The sequence below is a fragment of the Moschus berezovskii genome, chromosome 7 (genome assembly GCF_049115385.1).
Source record: "Moschus berezovskii isolate FMDL1 chromosome 7, NW_MosBer_1.0, whole genome shotgun sequence".
Lineage (NCBI taxonomy): Eukaryota > Metazoa > Chordata > Mammalia > Artiodactyla > Moschidae > Moschus > Moschus berezovskii.
Genome location: NC_142466.1, coordinates 30,376,111 through 30,402,613, shown reverse-complemented (window position 1 = coordinate 30,402,613; position 26,503 = coordinate 30,376,111). Strand labels below are relative to the sequence as shown.

Sequence of the window (26,503 nt, the reverse complement as noted above, 5' to 3'; positions counted from 1 at the left end):
ATCGGTCACCACCTGTGAAGCTCATACTGTATTTGGAGAACCAACCCATAGTGTCTCTCAAAGCAACAGATGGATGAAATGAGTTAGTCGGAGCCCTTCCCAGGAAGCCAGGCATACAGCACTTTGGAGGGAAGGCAGTTCATCAGTGCATCCTGCCGACAAGAGCCTGACATCTGCTTAATCTTCTCCCTCAGACTCCAGCCCCACACTGGATATTTCAAATGGGTAACAACGTGAAAGCTCCATGTGGACTTCCCTTTCATTATTATTATTTCAAACGCTAAATGTTATCTACTTAAAGATCTTACCTTGGCTCCCTGCCTTGGCAGAAGGCAAGATTTTTCTGCTAATAAGGGCCTGGAGGCTTTACAAGACCATGGGAGTTTTCAAAATATTCCTACATATTCATAATAGTCAAATTAATAGATCTGATGCCAGATGTAAAGTGGCATTTTATAGGTAGCTTTAAAAGGTACTAATGGAGTAACTTTTAAAGCTACTTTAGAACATGCAGCCATGAATCTAAACTACAAGCTTGTTGCCTTTTGATTTTGGCTGTGTGCTCACTGTCCTATAACTAACTAATCAGAAAAGGTTTGGCATATTTCTTCCCTGGAAAGATATCTGGCATTCAGGAAAGAAATTTAGGTTAAACACCTTTCAACTATCCTCTCTGTAACAATTAAAAGCTTTTCCTTTGACTTACTGATACGGTTCACAACCACACACAATGAAGGCAAAATAAATCTTTCCTGTGCGGTACATTACACGCTCTTAGATGGATTAAGACATGCTATCCAAGTCTGCATTTTTACAGGTTTTAGGTCTGCTAAAAAGTCATCACAATTAGTGAACAGCTTGAGCAGCAGGTAAACACGGTGAAGGAAAACCACTGGTAAGATCTACTTTGGGATCTTCTGACCCTGAAGTCAGGACAGACCTGGGCTTGTTTTCTGAGCAAGCAGAGTCCCCACCTTCATAATTCACAAGCTTAATCGGGAGACAAAAGGAAATATACTGGGTGACAGTTACCTAACACGTATGAACAAAGCATCCACAGCAGCAATTTTACATCAAGCAAAACAAAATGTGTCAACCAGAAGAATAAAACGCTTAGTATAGATCGTGTTTTCAGCTATGCATTTAGATAAAGTCATCTCTTTAAAATCTTTTGAGTAGCAATTTAAAATTTGAAAAGTCCTTTATACAAATAATCCTAATAATCCATGCAGCTGCTGCTGCTGCTGCATCGCTTCAGTCATGTCCAACTCTGTGCGACCCCATAGACGGCAGCCACCAGGCTCCCCTGTCCCTGGGATTCTCCAGGCAAGAACACTGGAGTGGGTTGCCATTTCCTTCTCCAATGCATGAACGTGAAAAGTGAAAGTGAAGTCGCTCAGTCGTATCCAACTCTGTGTGACCCCATAGATGGCAGCCTACCAGGCTCCTCCGTCCATGGGATTTTCCAGGCAAGAGTACTGGAGTGGGTTACCATTGCCTTCTCCGAATTATCCATGAGGTGGGTGTTATTAGAATCCCTATTTTATTAAAAGTAAGGAGGAAGGGGGAAACAAGTTGAGAAATATTCAGGTCCTACTACATTTACAAACTAGCAATGATGTGTCATTTCGTCCATGCAATCGTGGGAGCTCTTAATCTCATTTCAGAAATTATGAAATTAAGATTCAAAGAGATTATTTTGCCTCAGATCACAAAGCTAGCATAACTGTCAGACCTGGAGCCTTTTCCTAGTTCTCAAGACTTTTTCTGGGATACTGTTTTCACTTGTTTTATAAAAAGGCACAGTCTGTCTTCCTCACCAAAATATGGGCAACCTGCTTTCTGGGCCTGACACACTATGGTCACAAGCAGATACCTGGGTCCAGAGTGCATTACATAAGCACACTGATGCTTAAGGAAAAGGTGGAAGGCGTAGATGCTGCCGAACTCACTGATCCCATAAACCTATTTGCGAAATACTCTATTTAAGAGGTCAGATAAGAAGGAGATCATCATTCACAAAATGGAGTAACGGGGGAAAAGAGAGGAAAGACATGGATGCTGATGCAGTCTCACCTTACCTCAAGGTTCAAAGAAAAAGTACCAGAATCATAGGTGAAGGGCAGTCAGGATTTCTGGCTAGTGGACATCTGTCAGATGAACACCTGAAACAGTCTAGAACTAGTCAAAAAATTAACTCACATCCCTTAAATATTTTACTTTAACTAAAAGCTTATAAATATTACTATATATTATTCATTATAATATACTATATAATATTATATAATATGATACTATTGTATGTTAACAATCGTATATGTTAATGATTATATATAATATATTATTGATACATAGTAACTAACCAGTTTTTTGGTGTAGGATCAAGAAGTTTACTTTGAGTGAAAAAGTGCTTGTTAAATAAACCACCTTCAATACATCATCAGTGATTACCACCTATAAGCAAGAGTCCGGAGACTTGCATAGTTATTGAAAAGGAAAAGTCCTTCTAGATGCTTAAGATCTCTTTCTTCCCTCAGTGTAAAACCTTCACTTCACGTTCCAATTTCGTTTTCTGCAAAAACAATCACTTTTTGTGTACATTACTGGTTTATATAAGATTTAACTAATTAATGCAATTACAAGTGGGACACTCATACATGTTTGAGAACAACTACTTGGCTACTTGGTGAGTTTACCATTCAACCTAAGGAAGCAGGAGTGTACAGTAGAAGAAAGCACCTCCCCAGCGACAAGCAACAGTGAGGATGTTTCGTAGGCAAATGGAGAGCCCTGTTAAGAGCGCAGGCCCATCAGGGGAGCTGCTGGGTGTAGACCATGCAGGGTCACTTCACAGCTGGGTAGAGGGGCTGCAGTTCAGGGCACACTAACACACAAGTTCCAACTTAGAAGATGCCCAGAACTGGAGATAGAGGGGAACACATCTTGAAGACACTGCAGATTCTGTTTCAGACCACTGTAACAAATAAATATTGCAATAAAGCTAGTGCCACAGATGTTTTGGTTTCCCAATGACTATCTATTAAGTGTGCAATAGCATCATGCCTAGAAAAATGTATATATTTTAATTTTTAAAAAATATATTGCTGGGACTCCCCTAGTGGTCCAGTGGTTTGCCTTCCAACACAGAGGATGTGTATTTGACCCCTGGTCAGGGTGCTAAGACCCCACATGTCCCACATCCAAAAAAGCATAACATAAAATAGAAGCAATACTATAACAAATTCATAGACTTTAAAAAATGGTCCACATCAAAAAAAAAAAAAAAACTTAAAAAAAAAATTTCTAACTATCATCTGAGCCATAATCTTTTGGCTGGTGAGGGGTTTGAAATATTCTAGGAATTACCAAATAAGACATAGAGACATGGAGTGAGCAAATGCTTGTGAAAAAAAACAGCGCTGATAGACTTGCTCAGAGGAGACTTTCCACAAACCTTCAATTTGTAAAAACAAACAAAAAACCCCACAATATCTGTGAAGCACAATAAAAATAGTTATGTCTGTGTGAGTTTTAGGATACCTTAGTAAGGTTTCAAAGTGCATATGCTGTGGCAATGTCATTCTTTAAGATAAGAGAAGATGGATGTGGTAACATTTTCCTCTCCAAAATGATGGCTGCTGTGTTTGGTCCATTTTTTCTTTTAACAGATTCAACCTCCCACAGTGATAAATTATACTGGTTATGATTTTTGTTTTATAGTGTAATGATGACTCTCTTAAAACCACCCTTAGGAAGGCTAATAGTCTCTGATGATTATAATTAAATATATATTTGAGTATAATTAAACATATATTTGAAAACTAAGATGATAATTCTTTAGGGATACTAAGTGAATCCCCCATGTCTTGCTTCTCTCAGCTTGTTCTTGTTCAGAAGAACTCTCTTTTGTTTTTCTAACAATGCTTGGCCCTTGTGGTTAGGAACTTAAATTGTTTGGGAGTATGTTTTCATTCATTCTTCCACATATACAATAAGCATTTAATTGGACAGTTGCACATACTCAAGTGTGATGGCTTAATAATTATTTAACAACCAAATTAACATTATTAATTTAAACTAATCTGTCATGGTCATTATGCAACCTGAGGAAACAGAAGGGGGAAAAACAGTTCCTTTTATACAAGTGGTTTTTCACCAGCTCATTTCAAGAGTACATATAAATATTAGAGAGAATATAACCATATTTCATGATCACAAAGACAGCAAAAACAAGGTGGTCATATAGCTTTCATGTTATCACGTCTCCACACAGTCCCTATAGGAAACAGGGAGGCAGAAATTTCTTTCACTTCAACATCCTGTTATTGAAATTTCTCTGAAAACTATTTGCTTTTTCAAAATACAGAAGCAAATGTTTTGGGATTGTACACTCTGACATCCCTCTGTTGTCTCAATAAAAGATTAATTTGTGGTCCTTGCCTGCCCTTTGTTATTTCTGTGGTTTAATACTCCTCATGATAGAATCAGTTAACAACAACAAAAATCTCGGGTCTTTTCATGGGCGTTTTCAAGAGCTCCATACGCCTTGGCTAGTTTCTGTCCTCCAACACAGAGGCAAAGGCTACAAAGACTGCTTGGTCCCCAACTGATCCCAGGATTCTGTTGTATAAACTTATTTGTACAAGAGGGGGTTATTCCCTGAACTCTGGTCATCTGAGAGGGCCAAGATTGGTCTACCAGGGAGCCTCCCATTCTCTGTGGCCTGTCTACTCTACCCCCATAAAGGGGAGGACCCAAGTATCACATTTCCAGATCATCTGGATGTATCTGCAGTTAAGACACTGCAACTATAAATACATAAATCAGTTAAGAGAAGTCAATTACAAATATATAAACAAATCTTTGCACTTTTTAACTCAACATTTCTTGAGCATTAAATTAAGTACCAGGCACAGTTCGAAGTGCTGAGAAATCAGAAAGTTAAGCATTTGTATCTTCCCTCCAAACACCTTACTGATCAGGAGAAAAACACTTTAATATGAGACAGTAACAACTATAATCAAAATATAGATAAACTGTTAATGGAGGGAGCACACAAGAGGGAGAGATTCATTTAAGTGGGACAGATTATTTAGAAAAGTTTCAGAGAAAAGGTAAGTATTAATCAGGTCATAAAGGACCAAAGGCATTTCATGAGGACATTAAATAGCATGGGATGATCAGGAAATTGAAGATGGCTAATATATTAGGATAACTAAAGTATAAGAAAGAGCAAAGAAAGATGAGGGTGGATAGGACACATTGAAGAAGTCTTAAAAGCAATGCTTAAAGAGCTAGCTATTGTTAAAAGATGCCAGGAAGTCAAACGCACTCTTTTGAAAACTGTTTTGTGTTTTTTTTTAAAAAAAAAAAGGAAAAAAAATCAAGCACCATGTTTGACTTTCCCTATACAACTATGCCAAAGCCTTTGACTGCGTGGATCACAATAAACTGTGGAACATTCTGAAAGAGATGGGAATACCAGACCACCTGACCTGCCTCTTGAGAAACCTGTATGAAGGTCAGGAAGCAACAGTTAGAACTGGACATGGAACAACAGACTGGTTCCAAATAGGAAAAGGAGTACGTCAAGGTTGTATATTGTCACCCTGCTTATTTAACTTATATGCAGAGTACATCACGAGAAACGCTGGGCTGGAAGAAGCACAAGCTGGAACCAAGATTGCTGGGAGAAATATCAGTAACCTTAGATATGCAGATGACACCACCCTTATGGCAGAAAGTGAAGAGGAACTCAAAAGCCTCTTGATGAAAGTGAAAGAGGAGAGTGAAAAGGTTGGCTTGAAGCTCAACATTCAGAAAACAAAGATCATGGCATCTGGTCCCATCACTTCATGGGAAGTAGATGGGAAAACAGTGGAAACAGTGTCAGACTTTATTTTTTTGGGGCTCTAAAATCACTGCAGATGCTGATTGCAGCCATGAAATTAAAAGATGCTTACTCCTTGGAAGGAAAGCTATGACCAACCTAGATAGCATATTAAAAAGCAGAGACATTACTTTGCCAACAAAGGTCCATCTAGTCAAGGCTATGGTTTTTCCTGTGGTCATGTATGGATGTGAAAGTTGGACTGTGAAGAAAGTTGATCGCCGAAGAATTGATGGTTTTGAACTGTGGTGCTGGAGAAGACTCTTGAGAGTCCCTTGGACTGCAAGGAGATCCAACCAGTCCATTCTAAAGGAGATCGATCCTGGGTGTTCACTGGAAGGACTGATGCTGAAGCTGAAACTCCAATACTTTGGCCACCTCATGCGTCGAGTTGACTCACTGGAAAAGACTCTGATGCTGGGAAGAATTGGGGGTGGGAGGAGACGGGGACGACAGAGAATGAGATGGCTGGATGGCATCACCGACTCGATGGACATGAGTTTGAGTGAACTCCGGGAGTTGGTGATGGACAGGGAGGCCTGGCGTGCTGTGATTCATGGGGTCGCAAAGAGTCGGACACGACTGAGTGACTGAACTGAACTGAACTGATACAACCTAACTGCTGGTTAAACAAAGGGTAGAAAGAAGAAGAAGAGTTTCTCTTGATAGGTGAGTTCTGGCTGATACTATCCATTGAGAAACAATGGTGGGATAAAAACACCACTGATTCACAACCCATAATGGGCTAATGCATTCAGGGTCCAAGCATCAGTGGGTACTAACCTCACGAAAAAAGAGATGAAGTCGCTTTACAGGCCTCCCAATGAAAGAAAACAACTCTGCCCATGAAACAGTCTTGCCCCCAAACCAAAGACCTAACTGAAATCTGGCCATACCCATAATTTACAGAAAATATACCACAAAGATATTCTCAGCAAAATTCAAACTGAGAAATTTTATAAGGCAAACAATCCATTTATTTCTTGCACTTTTACAGAAAAAAGAGAGATGAGAGGTTCTACAGACTTGTTCAGTCACTAAGTTCTTTGTGACACCATGGACTGTAGCATGCCATGTTGCCTGGAGAAGCTATAGATTAAAAGTGACCTAAAATACATTTTTACAAATTACAAAATGTGAGCCTTACTTGGGTCCTCATTCAAACAAATTGTAACAACAAAAAGAAAATTTACAAATTTTGATTTCTATTGCAACTTTGCCCAATGACTAGATATTTGGTATTATGAATTATTAATTTGCTCAGATGTGATAGTGATATTTTAGTTCTGTTTTTTAAAAGTTCTTATCTTTTAGAGATTCACACTAAAATATCTATGAGTGAATCAATATGACATCTAGGATTTTATTAAAAATTATACTGGGGGAAGAGTAGATGATACTACAGTTGAAACGGAATGGTCAGCTGTTAATAACTGCTGAAGCTGAGAGATGAATGAACAGGGAGGTTCATTATACTATTCTGCATATTTTGTGTATGTGTGAAATTCTCCATAATAAAAGATTACAAAAAGAAAAGACAGAACTTAGTATTTAGTGTACATAGGATCTGAGATTTTGAAACCATGAGATACTCTTTAAAAATAGTGGTATTAAAGATTTTGAAAATGACCCATAGTACCATTTTAACATGACCCATAGTACCATTTTAACTAGTTGTTTTAGATTCTTTCACATATCTCCTTCCAGAATCTATGTTTTAGATAGTTATATAGAAAAGGGTCTGAGAATAGAAAGAGACAAGTAAGCAGTGATTGTCCAGGGAGAGATTATAGAATAGAAAAGAAACTGGGGATGGCAAATTAAGGTTGGTAGAGGAAGATCAGTTGTTGGAGGAGACTCACAGAGAATGGCTAGAGGGGTCAGGGCCGATATAACAGGGCCAAGGAATAGAACAGAAAAGCAAGTCAAAGATGCCAGAAAGATAAAATCCAATGCTCAGAGGATGTTTTCTACATAAGAATCTGGAAGGCACTGGCGACCTTTACCTGTGGCAGCTTTAAGGATAGTTTCTAAAAGCCAAACCACAACGGGTTGCGGAATGAGCTTTTGAGACGTCTGTCAGAAGGAAAGGAAGTGAAGAGATGATAGCGTGAAGAGCCTCAGGGTTAACTGGGGAGCTGGAGGCTGTATGAGAGGCTGGCTGGTGTGAAAGATGCTGTGCTCTCTTCATTAGTCTCGTGAAGAGACCAAGGGGAAGGGGGCAGATATGGACGATACTGGGGGGCAGGAGGAAGCGGGATCCGATTCAAGTTCCACCTGGTGAGAACACCGCGTGTCCAAGGAAAGGCTGCATTCATGCTGGAGGTTTTTAAAACTCTTTCCATGTTTTCATTATTAAACAACATTCAGTCCAGTTCAGTCGCTCAGTCGTGTCTGACTCTTTGCGACCCCATGAATCACAGCACGCCAGGCCTCCCTGTCCATCACCAACTCCCGGAGTTCACTCAAACTCATGTCCATCGAGTCAGTGATGCCATCCAGCCATCTCATTCTCTGTCGTCCCCATCTCCTCCTGCCCCCAATCCCTCCCAGCGCCAGACTCTTTTCCAGTGAGTCAACTCTTCGCATGAGGTGGCCAAAGTATTGGAGCTTCAGCTTAGCATCAGTCCTTCCAATGAACACCCAGGATTGATTTCCTTTAGAATGGACTGGTCCATATCGTGATTTATTTTTCCCCTGAAATATACCAAGCCATGATTACTCTGGTTGGTGTCTTCCCCATGACAATCAAGGATGACCAGGGAACAGGTCTATCAAATCTTCCACCAACTAATCTCTGTAATACCCACTGAGACTAACACCCGATCCTCACTTAGACAAGACATGAGGCTTTTCAAGGAGATTCTGCTGAGGATGTGAAATGTAAGGGCCATTCATTCAACAAAGAGACGTAGAGTGAGATGCAGGACCAGGAGGTCTCATGCCTAGTGGGTAAAACCACTCATTAGGAAACAGATAAAAATGTTCAAGTGGAAAAGAGTTTGAGAAAAGGAGTGAAGGATGTGTGAAGGGTTATACACTGTTGCAACTGGACATGATGATGGCACATCAACGAGGCGCCTACCTCCTGAGGGCCTTTTTGGGGGGCAATTAGAGTATCCTGATCTTGGGCAGGTTACAAAACCTGGTCTCAAGGTCTCCTCTGCAAAAGACAAGTTGTAAAAGGAAATTTCCAAAGTCTTCCTGCTTTTAAAAATGCTAGGATTTTCTAAAGGGTGAAATAAATGCTGTATTAAAAATAGATGTTCATGGTTTCCAAATTTAGTCTTATATCTTTAAAAGAGTACATATTAAGCTGTGGAGGGTTTTCTAAAAAGAGAAGAGAGACAACAAAGCTATTAATATGATGAAGACAAAAAGACGGGCAACGTGGAACACATCACCTCCTTCCTTTAAACCTTAGTTTTGGGAGAGGGATCTGACACTCACTGGTCTTGTACAATCCAAGGAAGACTGCGCATGGCTTATCTTTAAAATGGAGAGGAGGGGCTTCTCTGACTGATGGTCCAGTGACTAACACTCAGCACTCCCAGTGCAGGGGGCCCAGGTTCAAACCCTGGTCAGGGAACTAGATGCCATATGTCACAACGAAGAATTTGCATGCTGTGACTAAAAACGATCTCACATACCACAACTAAGACCTGCTACAGCCAAATAAACAAACACCATTTTAAGTATGAAAAAATAAAAACATAAAAGTGGAGAGGTGACTTGTTGCATGTTTCTGAAAGTTAGTTGCTGGACAGTGAAGGCAAGCTTCGTAAGCAAGTGTAAGGCATGACTCTCACCTAAGGTTATCAGATAACCTAGCACTTTAAAATAACCCATCATGGGACTTCCTTGGCCATCCAGTGATTAAGACTCTGTGATTCCAATGTAGGGGGTGCAGGTTCGATCCTTGGCAGGGGAACTAAGGTCCCACATGCTGTGAGTAATGTGACCAAAAAATAAATAGATAAAATAATCCATCAAAATATCAGCAACAAGTTTGATGTTCACCTTTAATTAAAATAACCCCAGAGAATAATGAGAAAGAGGAGGAAACGTGAAAATAGAGTGAGCACTTTACAACTCTGAAAATGTGTCAGATCTCCTCACGTAGAATCTGTCAGATACTAAACATTTTAATTCAGGGTGGACTTTCAGCAACACTCTGCTTTGATTCACAGTATGATCTAACGTTAGGCCCAGTACACCTCAGTACTGAAATTAAAAATACATGATGACCGTGGATTATAAATCACTAAATTCCTAGACTGCAGCTTTGCCTCTTAATCCTTACAAGAACACTTACCAACACCGGGTCTTCATAGAACACTATTAGTAAATTACTAAACAAAAACGTTAAGTCTTTGTCTATGACATATTTAAAATTTTCACATGAATTAATACCTGAGTGGAAGTTTGCATTCATAATCTCATCATTATCATTAAAATCCACATTTTACAGCCTACCACTAGAAAGTTGATTCAGTTTCATCTTTAGATTCCAAGTTGATGCTGGAGGGCCATGCCTCCTGGCCTACCTCTCCTGGGCGCAGGATGTGGGCCCAGAGATGACCATGTTCTAGGACACGGGAACTCTACATTCCTAATAGTTTTAAAAGATTAGATCTGGTAGACAGAGTGCCTAAAGAACTATGGATGGAGGTTCATAACATTGTTCAAGAGGTGGTGACCAAAACCATCCCAAGAAAAAGAAATGCAAGAAAGCAAAGTGATTGTCAAAGGAGGCTTTACAAATAGCTGAGAAAAGAAGAGAACTGTACAAAAAAGATCTTCACAACCAAGATAGTCACGATAACGTGATCACTGACCTAGAGCCAGACATCTTGGAATGTGAAGTCAAGTGGGCCTTAGGAAGCATCGCTATGAACAAAGCTAGTGGAGGTGATGGAATTCCAGCTGATCTATTTCAAATTCTAAAAGATAATGCTGTTAAAGTGCTTCACTCAATATGCCAGCAAATTTGGAAAACTCAGCAGTGACCACAGGACTGAAAAAGGTTAGTTTTCATTCCAATCCCAAAGAAAGACAGTGCCAAAGAATGCTCAAACTATTATACAATTGTGCTCATTTCACATGTTGGCAAGGTAATACTCAAAATCCTTCAAGCTAGGCTTCAGCTGTATGTGAACTGAGAACTTTCAGATGTATAAGTTGGACTTAGAAGAGGCAGAGGAACCAACCAGAGATCAAATCGCCAACATCTGTTGGATCATAGAAAAAGCAAGAGAATTCTAGAAAAACATCTACATCTGCTTTGACTATGCTAAAGCCTTTGACTGTGAGTACAACCTTAAGACAATACAATGTGGTAGATGGGAGCTCACACAGTCACACTGGCCGTGTCCTAGCTTCTGGAATAATGTATAAGAAAAAAGCTAGTAAATCAGTACATCAGTAAGTACCCTTGGATAGACTCTAAAGAACCACCACTTCTCAATACATTCTGCAGTTCTACCGCTTTGAAAATGATATAAAGCATGAGTTGATCAGCACTGTGGAAATGAAAGCCAGCTCACTGTACCCATTATTCATAGCCAAGAACCCAAGTACTGTGGCTTTGCTGTTGTTTAGTCATTAAGCCATGTCTGACCCCATGGACTGTAGTACACCAGGCTCCTTCATCCTCCACTATTTCCTGGAGGTTGCTCAAATTCATGTCCATTGAGTCAGTGATGTCATCCAACCATTTTTATCCCCTGCTGCCCCCTTCTCCCTTTGCCTTCAATCTTTCCCAGCATCAGGGTGTTTTCCAGTGAGTACATGACTAATACATCTTACTTCTTATTCCCCGCCTTTCACTGAACTGTGGTACCACTGTCAGGAGGGCAGAGGAAGGCAGAAGGTCAGAGAGTTAATGCTGCTAATTAGACTTTTTTCTTGAAAAGATTTAATCAGTCCCACAGTGGTTTTAATTTCATGCAATTTCTTTCTTTCTCAACAAAGTGTAATCGATGGTACAGTACATGGGCTTTGGCATGGTTCAGACCTGGATTCAAATTCTAGTCCTGCTGCTTTCACATAGTAACATGAGAGGGGAAAAAAATCTATCTCACATATTATACAGAATAAATAAGAGGCTGCAGAGTGAAATGTGACTAGAACATGCCTCACATGAAGTCGAGTCCAATTAAGATTCCCTTCATTCCTGACAGGCCAGGTTGATGAATTAACTGCGGGGAATCGTACGGAGGGGCTCTCTTCATTTCCAGTAAGGTCTACACAGACTTGCCGGCATCTGTCTTCAGTAGTTTTTCCTCTCCTCAAGTGGTTTCCTCCAATCAAAAACTGCCTTCTCCAGACTTCCCTGGTGGTGCAGCGGTTAAGGATCTGCCTGCCATTTCAGGGGACACGGGTTCAACCCCTGGTCTGGGAAGATCCCACATGCCATGGGCCAACTAAGCCCATGTGCCACCACTACTGGAGCCCACGAGCCCACACTCGGCAAGAAGAGAAGCCACCGCAATGAGAAGGCCGTGCACTGCAACTAGACAGTTGCCTCCACTCACCACAACTAGAGACAGCCTACCCACAGCAATGAAGACCCAGTGCAGCCAAAAACAGAAAAGAAAAAAGAAGAATGCCTTCTCCTACCCACCTACCCCTGAATCCCACTAATGCATGCCTCCCTTCCTTCAAAACAGAGCCTAAATTCCAATGCTGTACCATCAGCACCACCTAATACAGTGTTTGTATATAGGGGTACCTACCGCATAAATATTTTCAAATGTCATTATATAAGACAAATGTCATCAAAGAACACTAAAACCAAACATGTTTAGAAGGAAATGTTTGTAGTTACTCAAAGGGACGTGATGATTTTATCATATTTAAAGCAAAAACAGAAGAGTCAGAAAATAAAGCAAGGGTCAACAATTAATTTTCAAAATAACAGTCCTATGATTCTAAACACTGAGGTCCTAAATCAGGGCATTCTAGTGATTATCTTACTTATTTTCTTAAGTAACATCTGAGGACCCCATACATATATTTTCTTCCCATGACCAAGCAAGGCAAGGAAATCTCCTTTTCTCTGTGTCACCGACTCCGACGATTTCTCCCTATCCTAAGCCCCCACCATCCCCATCCCCCACGTTTCTAGAATTCAAAGGCAAAGCCTGTTGTCTCCACACACTTCAGTAAATGCTTTTCCATTTTCTTTCACCTAATAGAAGGATCTTTGACTTTATCTGGGAACATCTCACTGTGCAGTCACCTTTAGTGACCTAAAGAAGCCTCTTAGGGGTAATTTTTCTTTGTGGACCTTGACACTGCCTTGAAAGTTTACAGTCATAAATTGTTACCCACTGAGAACAATTTCTCAAACTTGGTTAAATAATTACACAGACACCAAAAGAAAACCACTCTCTACCTAAATCCACTGCATTATCTTGTCTCCTAATTCAAAGAAAGCCCAGTCGATGTTTTGAATACCTTAGAGGCATTGTAACATGAAGTTACAAAATGGAACTAGAAGATTCAAAAAGAATCTTCAAACTGGAGGATAGCATTTGTTATTTGGTGGCACCTTCTGGGAAAGCTCAAAATTACGGCTCAGCTCTGTTAAACATAAATTCTCACACAGAAGCAAGGTGGGGAAACTTCTGAGAGCTGGGACCAGTGCTGATGATGCATTACAATAATGTTAATTCAGAACTACAAGGGTCGGTTTTATTTTAAGTGAATATGTGCATGAAGTGAGAGGCCCCTGGATGTTTCACTGCACGTTCCTCAGTTCTGACTGTGCGTGCCAAACCCACCCATGAAGACAACCTGCCACCTCCTGAAGGCTGCTGGTAGAGCCCAAACAAATGGACAGGTCAAAGAAACAGGATTCATAAATGGAATAAGAAATACGGTATCAAAGGCTTTCATCAAAACACACACACGAGACTTCCCTGGTGGTCCAGTGGTTAAGATTCTGCACTTCCACAGCAGAAGGCAGGGGTTTTGATCCCCGATTGGGAAACTAAGATCACCCATGCCAACCAGAGTTGGCCAACACAAAAGGCTTTCACAGCAATGATGCCAATTTCATGAAGCACATCTCTGTAATCACAATATGAATTCCTGGAACAGTAAGATTTGCTTCACCCCTGAACTCCTCTTGAGTGCATTCTCTACCAAGTAGGATCAAATTCTGGCTCTACTTTAAACACAGTGATGTTGGGCAAGCTTCTTAATCTTTCAGCCTCAGTTTCCCCACCCATAAGATGGGAATAATGAGTCTTTCACAGAGTTGTCTTGAGAGTTAAGTGAGTTAAAACAAGTGTACTTAGAAGGGTGACTGGCACATAGAAAGCACTGAAGGACAGTTTAGCTACAAACATCAGGCATCCTGATGACATGGTAAAGCTAGTTGTGCAAATACCACACTGAGTCACATCCTTGACTTTGTGTCTAGATGACAGATGGGACAATGACATAAAAATCACAGGCCCTAGGGTAAGAAACAAGAATGCACTGAACAGGCAAAGCAGCTTCCTTGAAGGAGGCTCAAGGAATTTGCTGGGAGAGAGAAAATTCAATACGAGCAAATGAAAATGGTGAGTGCTGGCAATTCTTGATGACAACCAACTCTTCAATGATAGGGCCCCCGGTCTGTTCATGACCCTCAGCTACCTAAGGGCTTCTAAGGAATAATTTAACTTAAAAACTGAAAAACCATTTGGGCATGGTATAGCACCCAAACAAGGAAGAGAAAGAGTCTCTTAGTTTTTTGTTTTAATATATCCGGTTTAATTGTTTCAAATCCTTTTTGGAATAAGTGAGGAATGTGGCTGAACAAAGCCAGTGGACTGGCTAGGCTGCGCCTCCTGCATCTGATCACATTGAGCACAAACAGCAGACAACAACCAACCAAGCATCAGGAAACAGGTCAGGTGCAACGTCTCCTGGCATCCAACAAAGTTACCTTTCTGCCAACGATGTTAAAGAATGTTCCACCCCAGGGCTACATCTACAGAGGAGAAGTACATGCCTCCAGGTACTGTTTACTCCCAGTTATAATATGCAGAGAATAGGAGTCCAGAACAAGAGAGCACCCCCCCTCCCCAGAGGGTCAGGGCAGCCCTTTAATGAATGGCCTCTCCAGCTGCTCACTCACCATCCTTACAGACTTTACAGCTCTTGCATGTGCTGGAATTACAAGTCATTAAAAAGCCACTTTGAAAGCACAATAAAGACCTTCTTCTCTGACTGCCACAACGTTCCATCACATAAAAACCTGAGGCCAGTGCTTCAACAGCAGGACATTTACTGCCAGCTCCAGACTGTGTAAGCAGGGCAGGGGACAGGGCGGGGCCAGAGGAAATGAGGCACCACAGAAGTGGGGTCAGGGTTGGGGGAGTGCGGGGAGGAGAGTTTCTTTTTCCTTCTCCTTCCTTTTTTTCTTTCCAAAGAAACTTTCTGCTAAGCTGGTTGGAAGTCTCTACTCTGTATCTGAACCACCAACCACCCTGGGGAAAACCCACTCCATCTGATGAGATTTCATTGTTCTCTGTCAAAATTTTTATCTAAGAAAACACTCTGGTAAGCCAAACTATCAAGATATGATTAAAATTTCATTTCTCACACTGCCAAATGTAGTCTGCCCATTTACAAGGAAATATAGTCTGCCCATTTACAAGGAAACATAATGAAAACTTTTAACTTCTATACTTTTAAATTACGATTAAATCTATACAAAGCAAGATTAAAAAAAAAACAGTGAAGGCAATGATAAGGAAATTACTACCATAACTGAATCTGATCATAAAGGTTATTTCAATTTTCTTTTACTGTTTTTCCCCCTTTTCTGCTATGAATACGAAACTTCCTCATCACAAAACATCAACTCTAAATAAACTTCCCTTTAGAAGCAGAGTTACATGAAAAACTAGGAAACTACAGTTAAAGGACTTGTTTTTATTCTAAATTAACATTTCAACAGGTTAATGAAAAACAGAATTACAAACTTTTAGTTGACCCAGATACACTCAGATCCTTACCCTTTCTTGCTGCTAGTTAGCGCCAGTTACTAGTAAGAGCAATCACTTGCCACAAGTGACCATTGTGGCTACAAAAAGATGAATTCTTCAACCAAGAACAGCTTTACTCTAATGGAATTACCTAAGTTCTTAAATGTAAAATATTCTTAATGCTGACATTCACATGCACAATAAAAAAAGGCCCTTATCACGTTTGCTGCGGCTGATGCTGCTAAGTGGCTTCAGTCGTGTCCGACTCTGTGCGACCCCACAAACGGCAGCCCACCAGGCTCCCCGTCCCTGGGATTCTCAGTCTTTGCTAAATGTTCACCCACTATAAAAACACTCCTTCTGCCTCCCTCCCCACCCTCCCAGCTTCCTCCTCCCAAATTCTGTAAAGGAAAATTATTGATGGACTTTCATGTGACAATATTAGGTTTCTTTATAAAATGAGAAGCATTTCAGGAATTTCAATCCTATTTAAAAATTACTCTTTCAGTCATATTAATAGTAATCCAAAGATAAATCATTTCTTAGGATGTCTTCTTTTAATAGTAATAGCAATAAAAAAAAATCTACCAAGTGCCTACCAATGCAGTACCAGGTAAGCCCTAGCCCTTTATTTCATTTAATTAAAAAGCTAAAAAGATCCTGGGAAACTTTGGCTTAACTTTTGATTTAATACTGAGATTCCCTGTCCTGTATTTTTCCAGTTACCACATTACACGTGCACATCACTATCAAGGCCATAAACCTTCTCAACGCAAAATCCAGGGCAAAGTAACGTGTATTTCAAGTGCTTTTTCCCCTTTAAAACATTTAACCCACACTTGAAAAAGTACACTAGAATTCTAAAGTTATTCTGAATATATAAAAAAAAAATCTCCTTCAAAGCTAAAGGTAATAAGGACTGCCAGAAGCCAAATCATGGAAAAATAGCTCATAACATTTTTTGGTTAGTGTATTAAGTGCTTTACCCAAATTGATTATTTTCACAATAATCCAGAAAAGTAAAGGCAATATCTCTATTTCACAAAAATAAAAAAGAAAGAAAAGAAAATTAGAAATATAGAAGGTCAGATTATTTGCCCAAGATTACTGGTAGAGCTAGGATTCAAAACACAGCTTATCTGACTCACAGATTCAGAGAACAAACTCATAGTTGCCAGAGGGGAAGAATAGTGGGGAGGGATAGTTAGGGAGCTTGGGATGGATGTGTACACACCCCTATATTTAAAATGAATAACCAACAAGGACCTACTGTATGGCACAGGGAACTCTGCTCAATGTTATGTGGCAGCCTAGAGGGGAAAGGAGTTTGGGGGAGAATGGATACATGTGCACATATGGCTTGAGCCCCTTTATTGTCTACCTGAAACTATCACAACACTGTTAATTGGCTATACTCCAAGACAAAATAAAAAGTTTATTAAAACAACAACAACAACAAAAACAGCCTGTCTGACACCAGAGTACAGACTCCTAATTACTTGATTACTACCTCCCTACCCACATGCATATCAACAAATAAATTGTTCCTCAAAAATAATACAGGCATATAAACCAAGGATGCACTTCTTTTTTCTCTACTCACATACAAAGTATATAAAAATCAGGGACTTCTCTGGTGGTCTAGTGGTTAAGAATCCACCTTTTAATGCAGGGGACATGAGTTCAATCTCTGGTAGGGGAATTAACATTCCACAAGCCATAGAGCAACTAAGCCCACAAACTACAAACTTCTGAGTGCATGCCACAAGTGGAGAGCCCGTGCTCTGCAACAAAAGACCTCACGTGTCACAGCTAAGACCCAATACAGCCAAATAAATAAGTAAGTAAATATTAAAAAACAAAGTATATAAAAATTATAACCAAGAAACAAAAGAATCAAAAGAAGAAATACACAAATCAACAATTTAAGCAAAGACTCTGATGCTGGGAAAGGTTGGGGGCGGGAGGAGAAGGGGCCGACGGAGAAAGAGATGGCTGGATGGCATCACCGACTCTGTGGACATGAGTTTGAGTGTACTCCGGGAGTTGGTGATGGACAGGGAGGCCTGGCGTGCTGTGATTCATGGGGTCGCGGAGAGTCTGACACGACTGAGCGACTGAACTGAACTGAACTGAACTGAATCCATCTTAACAGTATTGGTTTTTATTTTTTATATAAAACCCAAATCTAACTTAATTATGGAAAAGCTTTTTTTTTTTTTAATTCTTCCTTTTAATCCTAACTATCCTATGCCAAGACAAGATACTTTCTTTACAGACATACCAGGTGAATAATCTTTTCCCCCTGGCCCTTCCCAATTCCTCATACTTGGTTCAATATATTTTTGTGTCCTTCTACTGTTCCCAAATTAGAAACATCAAGGGAACATTTCATGCAAAGATGGGCTCGATGAAGGACAGAAATGGTATGGACCTAACAGAAGCAGAAGATACTAAGAAGAGGTGGCAAGAATACACAGAAGAACTGTACAAAAAAGATCTTCACGACCAAGATAATCACGATGGCGTGATCACTCACCTGGAGCCAGACATCTTGGAATGTGAAGTCAAGTGGGCCTTAGAGAGCATCACTACGAACAAAGCTAGTGGAGGTGATGGAATTCCAGTTGAGCTATTTCAAATCCTGAAAGATGATGCTGTGAAAGTGCTGCACTCAATATGTCAGCAAATTTGGAAAACTCAGCAGTGGCCACAGGACTGGAAAAGGTCAGTTTTCACTCCAACCCCAAAGAAAGGCAATTCCAAAGAATGCTCAAACTACCGCACAATTGTGCTCATATCACACCCTAGTAAAGTCATGCTCAAAATTCTCCAAGCCAGGCTTCAGCAATATGTGAACTGTGAACTTCCAGATGTTCAAGCAGGTTTTAGAAAAGGCAGAGGAACCAGAGATCAAATTGCCAACATCCGCTGGATCATGGAGAAAGCAAGAGAGCTCCAGAAAAACATCTATTTCTGCTTCATTGACTATGCCAAAGCCTTTGACTGTGTGGATCACAATAAACTGTGGAACATTCTGAAAGAGATGGGAATACCAGACCACCTGACCTGCCTCTTGAGAAACCTGTTTGCAGGTCAGGAAGCTACAGTTAGAACTGGACATGGAACAACAGACTAGTTCCAAATAGGAAAAGGAGTACGTCAAGGTTGTATATTGTCACCCTGCTTATTTAACTTATATGAAGAGTACATCATGAGGAACACTGGGCTGGAAGAAGCACAAGCTGGAATCAAAATTGCTGGGAGAAATATCAATAAACTCAGATATGCAGATGACACCACCCTTATGGCAGAAAGTGAAGAGGAACTCAAAAGTCTCTTGATGAAAGTGAAAGAGGAGAGTGAAAAGGTTGGCTTGAAGCTCAACATTCAGAAAACAAAGATCATGGCATCTGGTCCCATCACTTCATGGGAAATAGATGAGGAAACAGTGGAAACAGTGTCAGACTTTATTTTTTTGGGCTCCAAAATCACTGTGGATGCTGATTGCAGCCATGAAATTAAAACACGCTTACTCCTTGGCAGGAAAGCTATGACCAACCTAGATAGCATATTAAAAAGCAGGGATGTTACTTTGCCAACCAAGGTCCGTCTAGTCGAGGCTATGGTTTTTCCCGTGGTCATGTATGGATGTGAGAGTTGGACTGTGAAGAAAGCTGATCGCCAAAGAATTGATGCTTTTGAGCTGTGGTGCTGGAGAAGACTCTTGAGAGTCACTTGGACTGCAAGGAGATCCAACCAGTCCATTCTAAAGGAGATCAATCCTGGGTGTTCATTGGAGGACTGATGCTAAAGCTGAAACTGCAATACTTTGGCCACCTCATGGACGAGTTAACTCACTGGAAAAGACTCTGATGCTGGGAGGGATTGGGGGCAGGAGGAGACATGGACAACAGAGAATGAGATGGCTGGATGGCATCACTGACTCGATGGACATGAGTTTGAGTGAACTCCGGGAGTTGGTGATGGACAGGGAGGTCTGGTGTGCTGTGATTCATGGGGTCGAAAAGAGTTGGACACGACTGAGCGACTGAACTGAACTGTTCCCAAAGTCCATGATCTCTGCCTGCTATGTGTAAAATTACCCTCTACCCAGCCCTCCACTAATGAACATAAATCTGACTGATGTTCAAATAATGAAGCCGGAAAGGTCCTCAGACAGATCAGGTCATCTGATCCTACTTACTCAGATGCAGACAGGCTTACCACCAGGACAATGGGAATGCTGTCCTTGAAGGTGGGTCTGTCCCAAGCTATCCAATCAACTGCTTGCCAAGGGAGGTTAGGAGTAGCTTAGTGCTCCCCATTACAGTTGCTTCCTGTCCTTTGGTCCTAACCATAGAAGGGTCACCAGGTAGCAGAAAAGCCAAACACAAATTTCATTAACCAGTGGAGAAAGCTAATTTCAGCCCTCTTTTATCTTCCTTTGCAAACATAAAGTCTTTTGGACCCTGGCTTACTTGAAACAACTTCTAGTCAATTCTTTTCTGTTCTGCCACCTATACGTAGAATATTAAACCAATAGCAGCAACGATAAAAGCACTACTGGAAAACCAATAAGGAAAGTATTGTTAGATTTTATACCCAAATAACCCCAAAATGAAGCACAGCAAAGGCGAATAGAGTTTTGCCAAGAGAGTGCACCGGTCATAGCAAACACCCTCTTGCAATAATACAAGAGACAATTCTACACAAGGACATCACCAGATAGCCAATACTGAAATCAGATTATATTCTTTACAGCTGAGGATGGAGAAGCTCTATACAGTAAGCAGAAACAAGACTGGGAGCTGACTGTGGCTCAGATCATGAACTCCTTATTGCAAAACAAAGACTTCAATTGACAAAATTAGGGGAAACCACTAGACCATTCAGGTATGACCTAAATCAAATCCCTTCAATTATACAGCAGAAGTGACAGATTCAAGGGATTAGATCTGATAGAGTGCCTGAAGAACTGTGGATAGAGGTTTGTAACATTGTACAGGAGGAGGTGATCAAAACCATCCCCAAGAAAAAGAAATGCAAAAAGGCAAAATGGCTATCTGAGGAGGCCTTACAAATAGCTGAGAAAAGAAGAGAAGTGAAAGGCAAAAGAGAAAGGAAAGATATATCTATCTGAATGCAGAGTTCCAAAGAATAGCAAGGAGAGGTAAGAAAGCCTTCCTCAGCAATCAATGCATAGAAATAGAGGGAAACAATAGAATGGGAAGGAAGGAGATCCAACCAGTCCATTCTAGAGGAGATCAGTCCTGAGTGTTCACTGGAAGGACTGATGCTAAAGCTGAAGCTCCAATACTTTGGCCACCTCAGGTGAAGAGTTGACTCACTGGAAAAGACTCTGATGCTGGGAGGGATTGGGGGCAGGAGGAGAAGGGGATGACAGAGAATGAGATGGCTGGATGGCATCACCGACTCGATGGACATGAGTTTGATTGAACTCCGGGAGTTGGTGGTGGACAGCGAGGTCTGGCGTGCTGTGATTCATGGGGTCACAAAGAGTCGGACACGACTGAGCGACTGAACTGAACTGAGAGATCTCTTCAAGAAAATTAGACATACCAAGGGAACATTTCAAGCAAGCAAGAGAGTTCCAGAAAAACATCTACTTCTACTTTACTGACTATGCGAAAGTCTTTGACTGTGTGAATCGCAACAAACTGTAGAAAATTCTAAAAGAGATGGGAATACAAGATCACCTTAACCTGCCTCCTGAGAAATCTGTATGCAGGTCAAGAAGCAACAGTTAGAACCGGACATGGAACAAAGGACTGGTTCCAAATTGGTAAAGGATTATGTCAAAGTTATATATTGTCACCCTACTTATTTAACTTATATGCAAAGTACATCATATGAAATGCCAAGCTGGATGAAGCACAAGCTGGAATCAATATTGCTGGGAGAAATATCAATAACCTCAGATATGCAGGTGAAACCACTCTATTTTTAGTATATATGCTGCCGAAGCAAGCACCAGATGACACCACCCTTATGGCAGAAAGCAAAGAGGAACTAAAGAGCCTCTTGATGAAAGTGAAAGAGGACAGTGAAAAAGTTGGCTTAAAACTCAACTTTCAAAGAACAAGGATCATGGCATCTGGTCCCATCACTTCATGGCAAATAGGTGGGGAAACAATGGAAACAGTGACCGACTTTATTTCCTTGGGCTCCAAAATCACTGTAGATGCTGACTGCAGCCGTGAAATTAAAAGATGCTTGTTCCTTGGAAGAATAGGTGTGATAAACCTAGGCAGATATTAAAAAGCAGAGACATTACTTTGCCAACAAAGGTCCATGTAGTTAAAGCTATGGCTTTTCCAGAAGTCACGTATGGATGTAAGAGCTGGACTATAAAAAAAGCTGAGCATGGAAGAATTGATCCTTTTACCTGGGTTGTTGAAGAAGACTCTTGAGAGTTCCTTGGACTGTAAGGAGATCAAACCAGTCAATCCTCAAGGAAATCAGTCCTGAATATTCATTGGAAGGACCAATGCTGAAGCTGAAACTCCAATATTTTGGCCACCTGATGCAAAGAACTGACTCATTGGAAAAGAACCTGATGCTGGGAAAGATCGAAGGCAGGAGGGGAAGGGGACGACAAAGGATGAGATGACTGGATGGCATCACTGACTGAATGGACATGAGTTTGAGCAAACTCTAAGAGTTGATGATGGACAGGGAAGTCTGGCATGTTGCAGTCCTTGGGCTTGCAAAGAGTCGGACACAACCGAGCAACTCAACTTAACCGAATACCCAAAAGTCTTTAGAGGCTTTCCTTGTAATGATATGCAAACTACTACAAAAACCCCTGTTACGATCACTGGATATGTGGCTCTAATATGTCATGAACCATCTTAAACACTTCCTATCTACCAAATGGAATTACAACTCTTACGGTTTTTCAAGATATTACTTTGGATGAATTTATCAAGTTGAACATGGAATTTAGGAAAAGTTGTATCTTAAAAATTACATATGAAAGGGAGGGAGCAAGAATCAAACAAAACTAAGAATACACAGAGTTAGCTAAAGAGGAAGATCATTTGTGATAACTTCATGTAGAAAGTTCATTCAATGGTGCTTTATGGGGACTTCCCTGGTGGTCCAGTGGTTAAGATCTGCCTTCCAATGCAGGGGACACGGGCACAATCCCTGTCAGGAAACTAAAAACCCACATCCTGCAGGGCAACTAAGCTCAAGTGGCAACTACTAAGCCTGTGCTCTAGAGCCCGAAAGCTGCAACTACTGAAGCCTGAGAGCCACAACCATGATTCAATACAACCAAATAAAAAAGGATTTTTTTTAAAAATAGTGTTTTATTAATGGTTATTTGGTCTTCTCACAAATCAGCAAATATTCAAGAAAGGTACGTTTCAAAATTTTGATGATGACCTACTACTGTAAGAAATACATACGCAGTCTCTGAAATAAAAATTTCACAAACCATTACTTACCCATACTAGTTACAAGATATTCTTATTTCCTTTTTTAATGCTGGTGATGACATGCTAAATTGATTTCATGGCTCACTAGTAAATCACAAACCACAATTGGAAAACCTCTGTTCTAGAAGAACTACAACAGGACAGAATATGGAGAGACAAAGTTGCTAAACTTGATGATCTTGATAGTCTGGTTACACCCTAACAGCATCAATGAACATTTCAGAATGACTTGAAATAAAAGCCAAACATACGAAAAAAGTTCTGTACTGAGAGCAAGTTTTGAATTAAGAGGAGAGGAATAAAGCAAAGGAGGAAAAATAAATGCTTGTGAAATCCATTGCTTTCATCTCCATTTCACAAATGATCACGTTAAGGCCTTTACCAAACACTGGAACAGATCAGCCCATCTCCAGTGTTTTACATGCTACTCTGCCCCTAATCTGATTTAAAATTTTGACATGAGCTCAAAATACTCTACAGAGAGTAGGGAGGAAGGAGGTGGTCTCTTGACCTGATGCCATGTCCTAACCCTGACTGCTTTTCTACCCAGACCAGTGCAAATGGAGAATCTGCTAAGGCCTCCTAGCCCTTGCCAGCCTTTGAGCTAGGAACTTTAGTGTAACCTCTCTCTGTAACAGAAGGAGAAATATTCTAAAATGATCAGCGATTTTTAGCCAGAAGTCTTCCCTGACCATTGCTTAGAAATACTGACAACTCAAAGAGATTAGTGGGACCAATCATGACTGATAAGTAACAGCAGAGGACCAAAGTTAGAGAAAAGTGGAAAGTGAGGAAGAGACAACTTCATAGTAAATAATGTTCAGTCTGCAGAAATAGACTGTCACTAGAAATGTAGGATCTCCTACATTAGAAGGAGGTTAGAATAGGTAACCTGAAATTCCTTTCCGACTCCAAGAAATTTGTAATTGTAAGTTTAACTCTTAACATCAAACAATATTTTGGGGGATTATTAGATGGTGAGATGTTCTTTAAGGAACACACAAAAGATAATAGTTCAGTTCAGTTCACTCAGTCGTGTCCTACTCTTTGCGACCCCATGAATCACAGCACGCCAGGCCTCCCTGTCCATCACCAACTCCCGGAGTTCACTCAAACTCATGTCCATCGAGTCGGTGATGCCATCCAGCCATCTCATTCTCTGTCTTCCCCGTCTCCTCCTACCCCCAATTCCTCCCAGCATCAGACTCTTTTCCAGTGAGTCAACTTGTCGCATGAGGTGGCGAAAGTATTGGAGTTTCAGCTTTAGCATCAGCAAACCTTGTAATGAAGATTATACACTTTTCCCCTTTCCAAATGGGCAGTTATATTATGGGAGGAAAAATCAAATATTTCATTTTCAAAATACCATTATCTGGTTTCATGACACACATATACGTCAAAATGTATCAAATCACACATTTAAAATATATAGTATATTATTATAAAAATTTTGCCTCAATAAAAGTACTAAAAAATACTATCACCAATTTTTAGTCTATGTAAACAAACTACATAATTCTACTGAACAAAAAGATCAACACTGTAACTGTACCCTAATATTCTGTTTCTTTTTAAAATTTACTTTCTGATGTATTCTAGTTTCATTGCATTGTTCTCACTTTGCTAAATCCGCAGTCACTGAAAAGCACAGCAATTAAGTTCTGATGAGCTAGATTTTTCAGTTGCTATTCAAATGACCCATTATTATACTATGGAATATATCTTTCCTTAAACAACTTAAATCATAGCCTACACATCTGCAGATTCCTTAATGATTTCATTTCCTTCTTTCCATTGGTCAAGGAAATTCATTTCTAGGCCATATCTCCTTTCTTGCTACCATTTTATGGTGCAACTGTCATTTTTCTTCCTCCATCTTTATCCTGAAGCTATCGAAAAACTAACAAGGGAAAGGAGAAAAAACAAGCAGACTACTCACATCAGACTTAGAGGACATATTCTCTTCCACGTCGGAATCATTGGGATCCACAATATCATCAAATGGCGGCAAAGTTGATTTCTTCTTCTCTGACGTCTCACTTTCAATTTTGACCTTTCCCATCTTGACATGAGATTTATCTTTTATCTGTTTTTTATCAGCAGAACAAGTGAGTATCAGTGGTGGTGCGCTAGAAAAACTTTTAAATAAAGCCTCTGAGCTACTCTTTTTCCTTTTTTTGGCTGAGAGTTCTTCAGAATCTGAAATGGGGGGTCTTTTACTAGGAGCCTTCTTATCTTGCTGTCCACTGGTGATCGTGAGTAAGTTACTGTCGGGTTTTGGCTCTTTTGACATGGGTTTCGGTTCCTTGAAGGCCATCTTAGGAACGATTTTTTCTTCTTTCAGTGGTTTATTTTCTTTGGGTTTCTTAGAGGATTCTTTGGAAGATTTGTTGTGATCCCTGGAAGGTTCTTTGAAGGCACTTTTATGTTCTCTGGAGTCTTTAGAAGGTTTTTCCTTGTGCTCCTTCATTAATTTGTGAGGCTTGGAAAAACTGGTGCTGCTGCTGCTGCTGCTGCTGCTGCTGCTGCTGCTACTGCTGCTGCTGCTGCTACTGCTGCTGCTGCTGCTGCTACTGCTGCTGCTGCTGCTGCTGCTACAACTGCTGCTGCTGCTGCTGCTGCTGGTATGGATACTCCTGTTAGGATCCTGCAGAAATGTGGGAAGAAAAGCAAACTCTCAAAATGAAACATAAATGAAGGCTAAACGCCAGTCCCCTTGCACTCCAGCTCCTCAAAATGATCCTCTGTTGAATGCTCCCAAATGCATTTTAATAGAACCTGACAACCACCATAGAACAGGTGGGAGTAGGGTATGCATGCAACAGTGAGTACGGGCAACCATGATCGAGGAATTTAATGAGGCAAGTTGTTTTCTCAATCATGACAAGCATCGTGTTCTGAACATTTCAATTCAACAAATGTTTGCTCGATTCTTGTCCTAGAAGAGACAAAGCTGGGTAACACATGGCCCCCACTCTTAATAACTATGACACATCTATGATGAATAGCTAGCTGTTTTGGAGCCACCTATAAAGGGCTGTGATGACAAAAAAAAGAGAGGGAATTAATTCTGTCAGGGGATGAAAAGAAGAATAATTCAGAGATTCGTGGAGAATCAACACCTCAGTTAGGTCCTCAAAGATAAGCAGGTAATTTCTAGA

At 40.5% G+C, this 26,503-nt stretch overlaps 1 protein-coding gene across 2 annotated transcripts in view; it reads right to left on the bottom strand.

Moving 5' to 3' along the window:
* The window catches only part of MLLT3 (MLLT3 super elongation complex subunit), a 301,232-nt gene that overhangs the window by 56,645 nt on the left and 218,084 nt on the right, over nt 1-26,503 (bottom strand). For both annotated transcript variants that reach the window (XM_055428156.2, XM_055428157.2), the window contains exon 5: nt 25,282-25,989. In XM_055428156.2, coding sequence (XP_055284131.2) covers nt 25,282-25,989 — 708 coding nt within the window. The remainder of the gene's footprint in view (nt 1-25,281; nt 25,990-26,503) is intronic.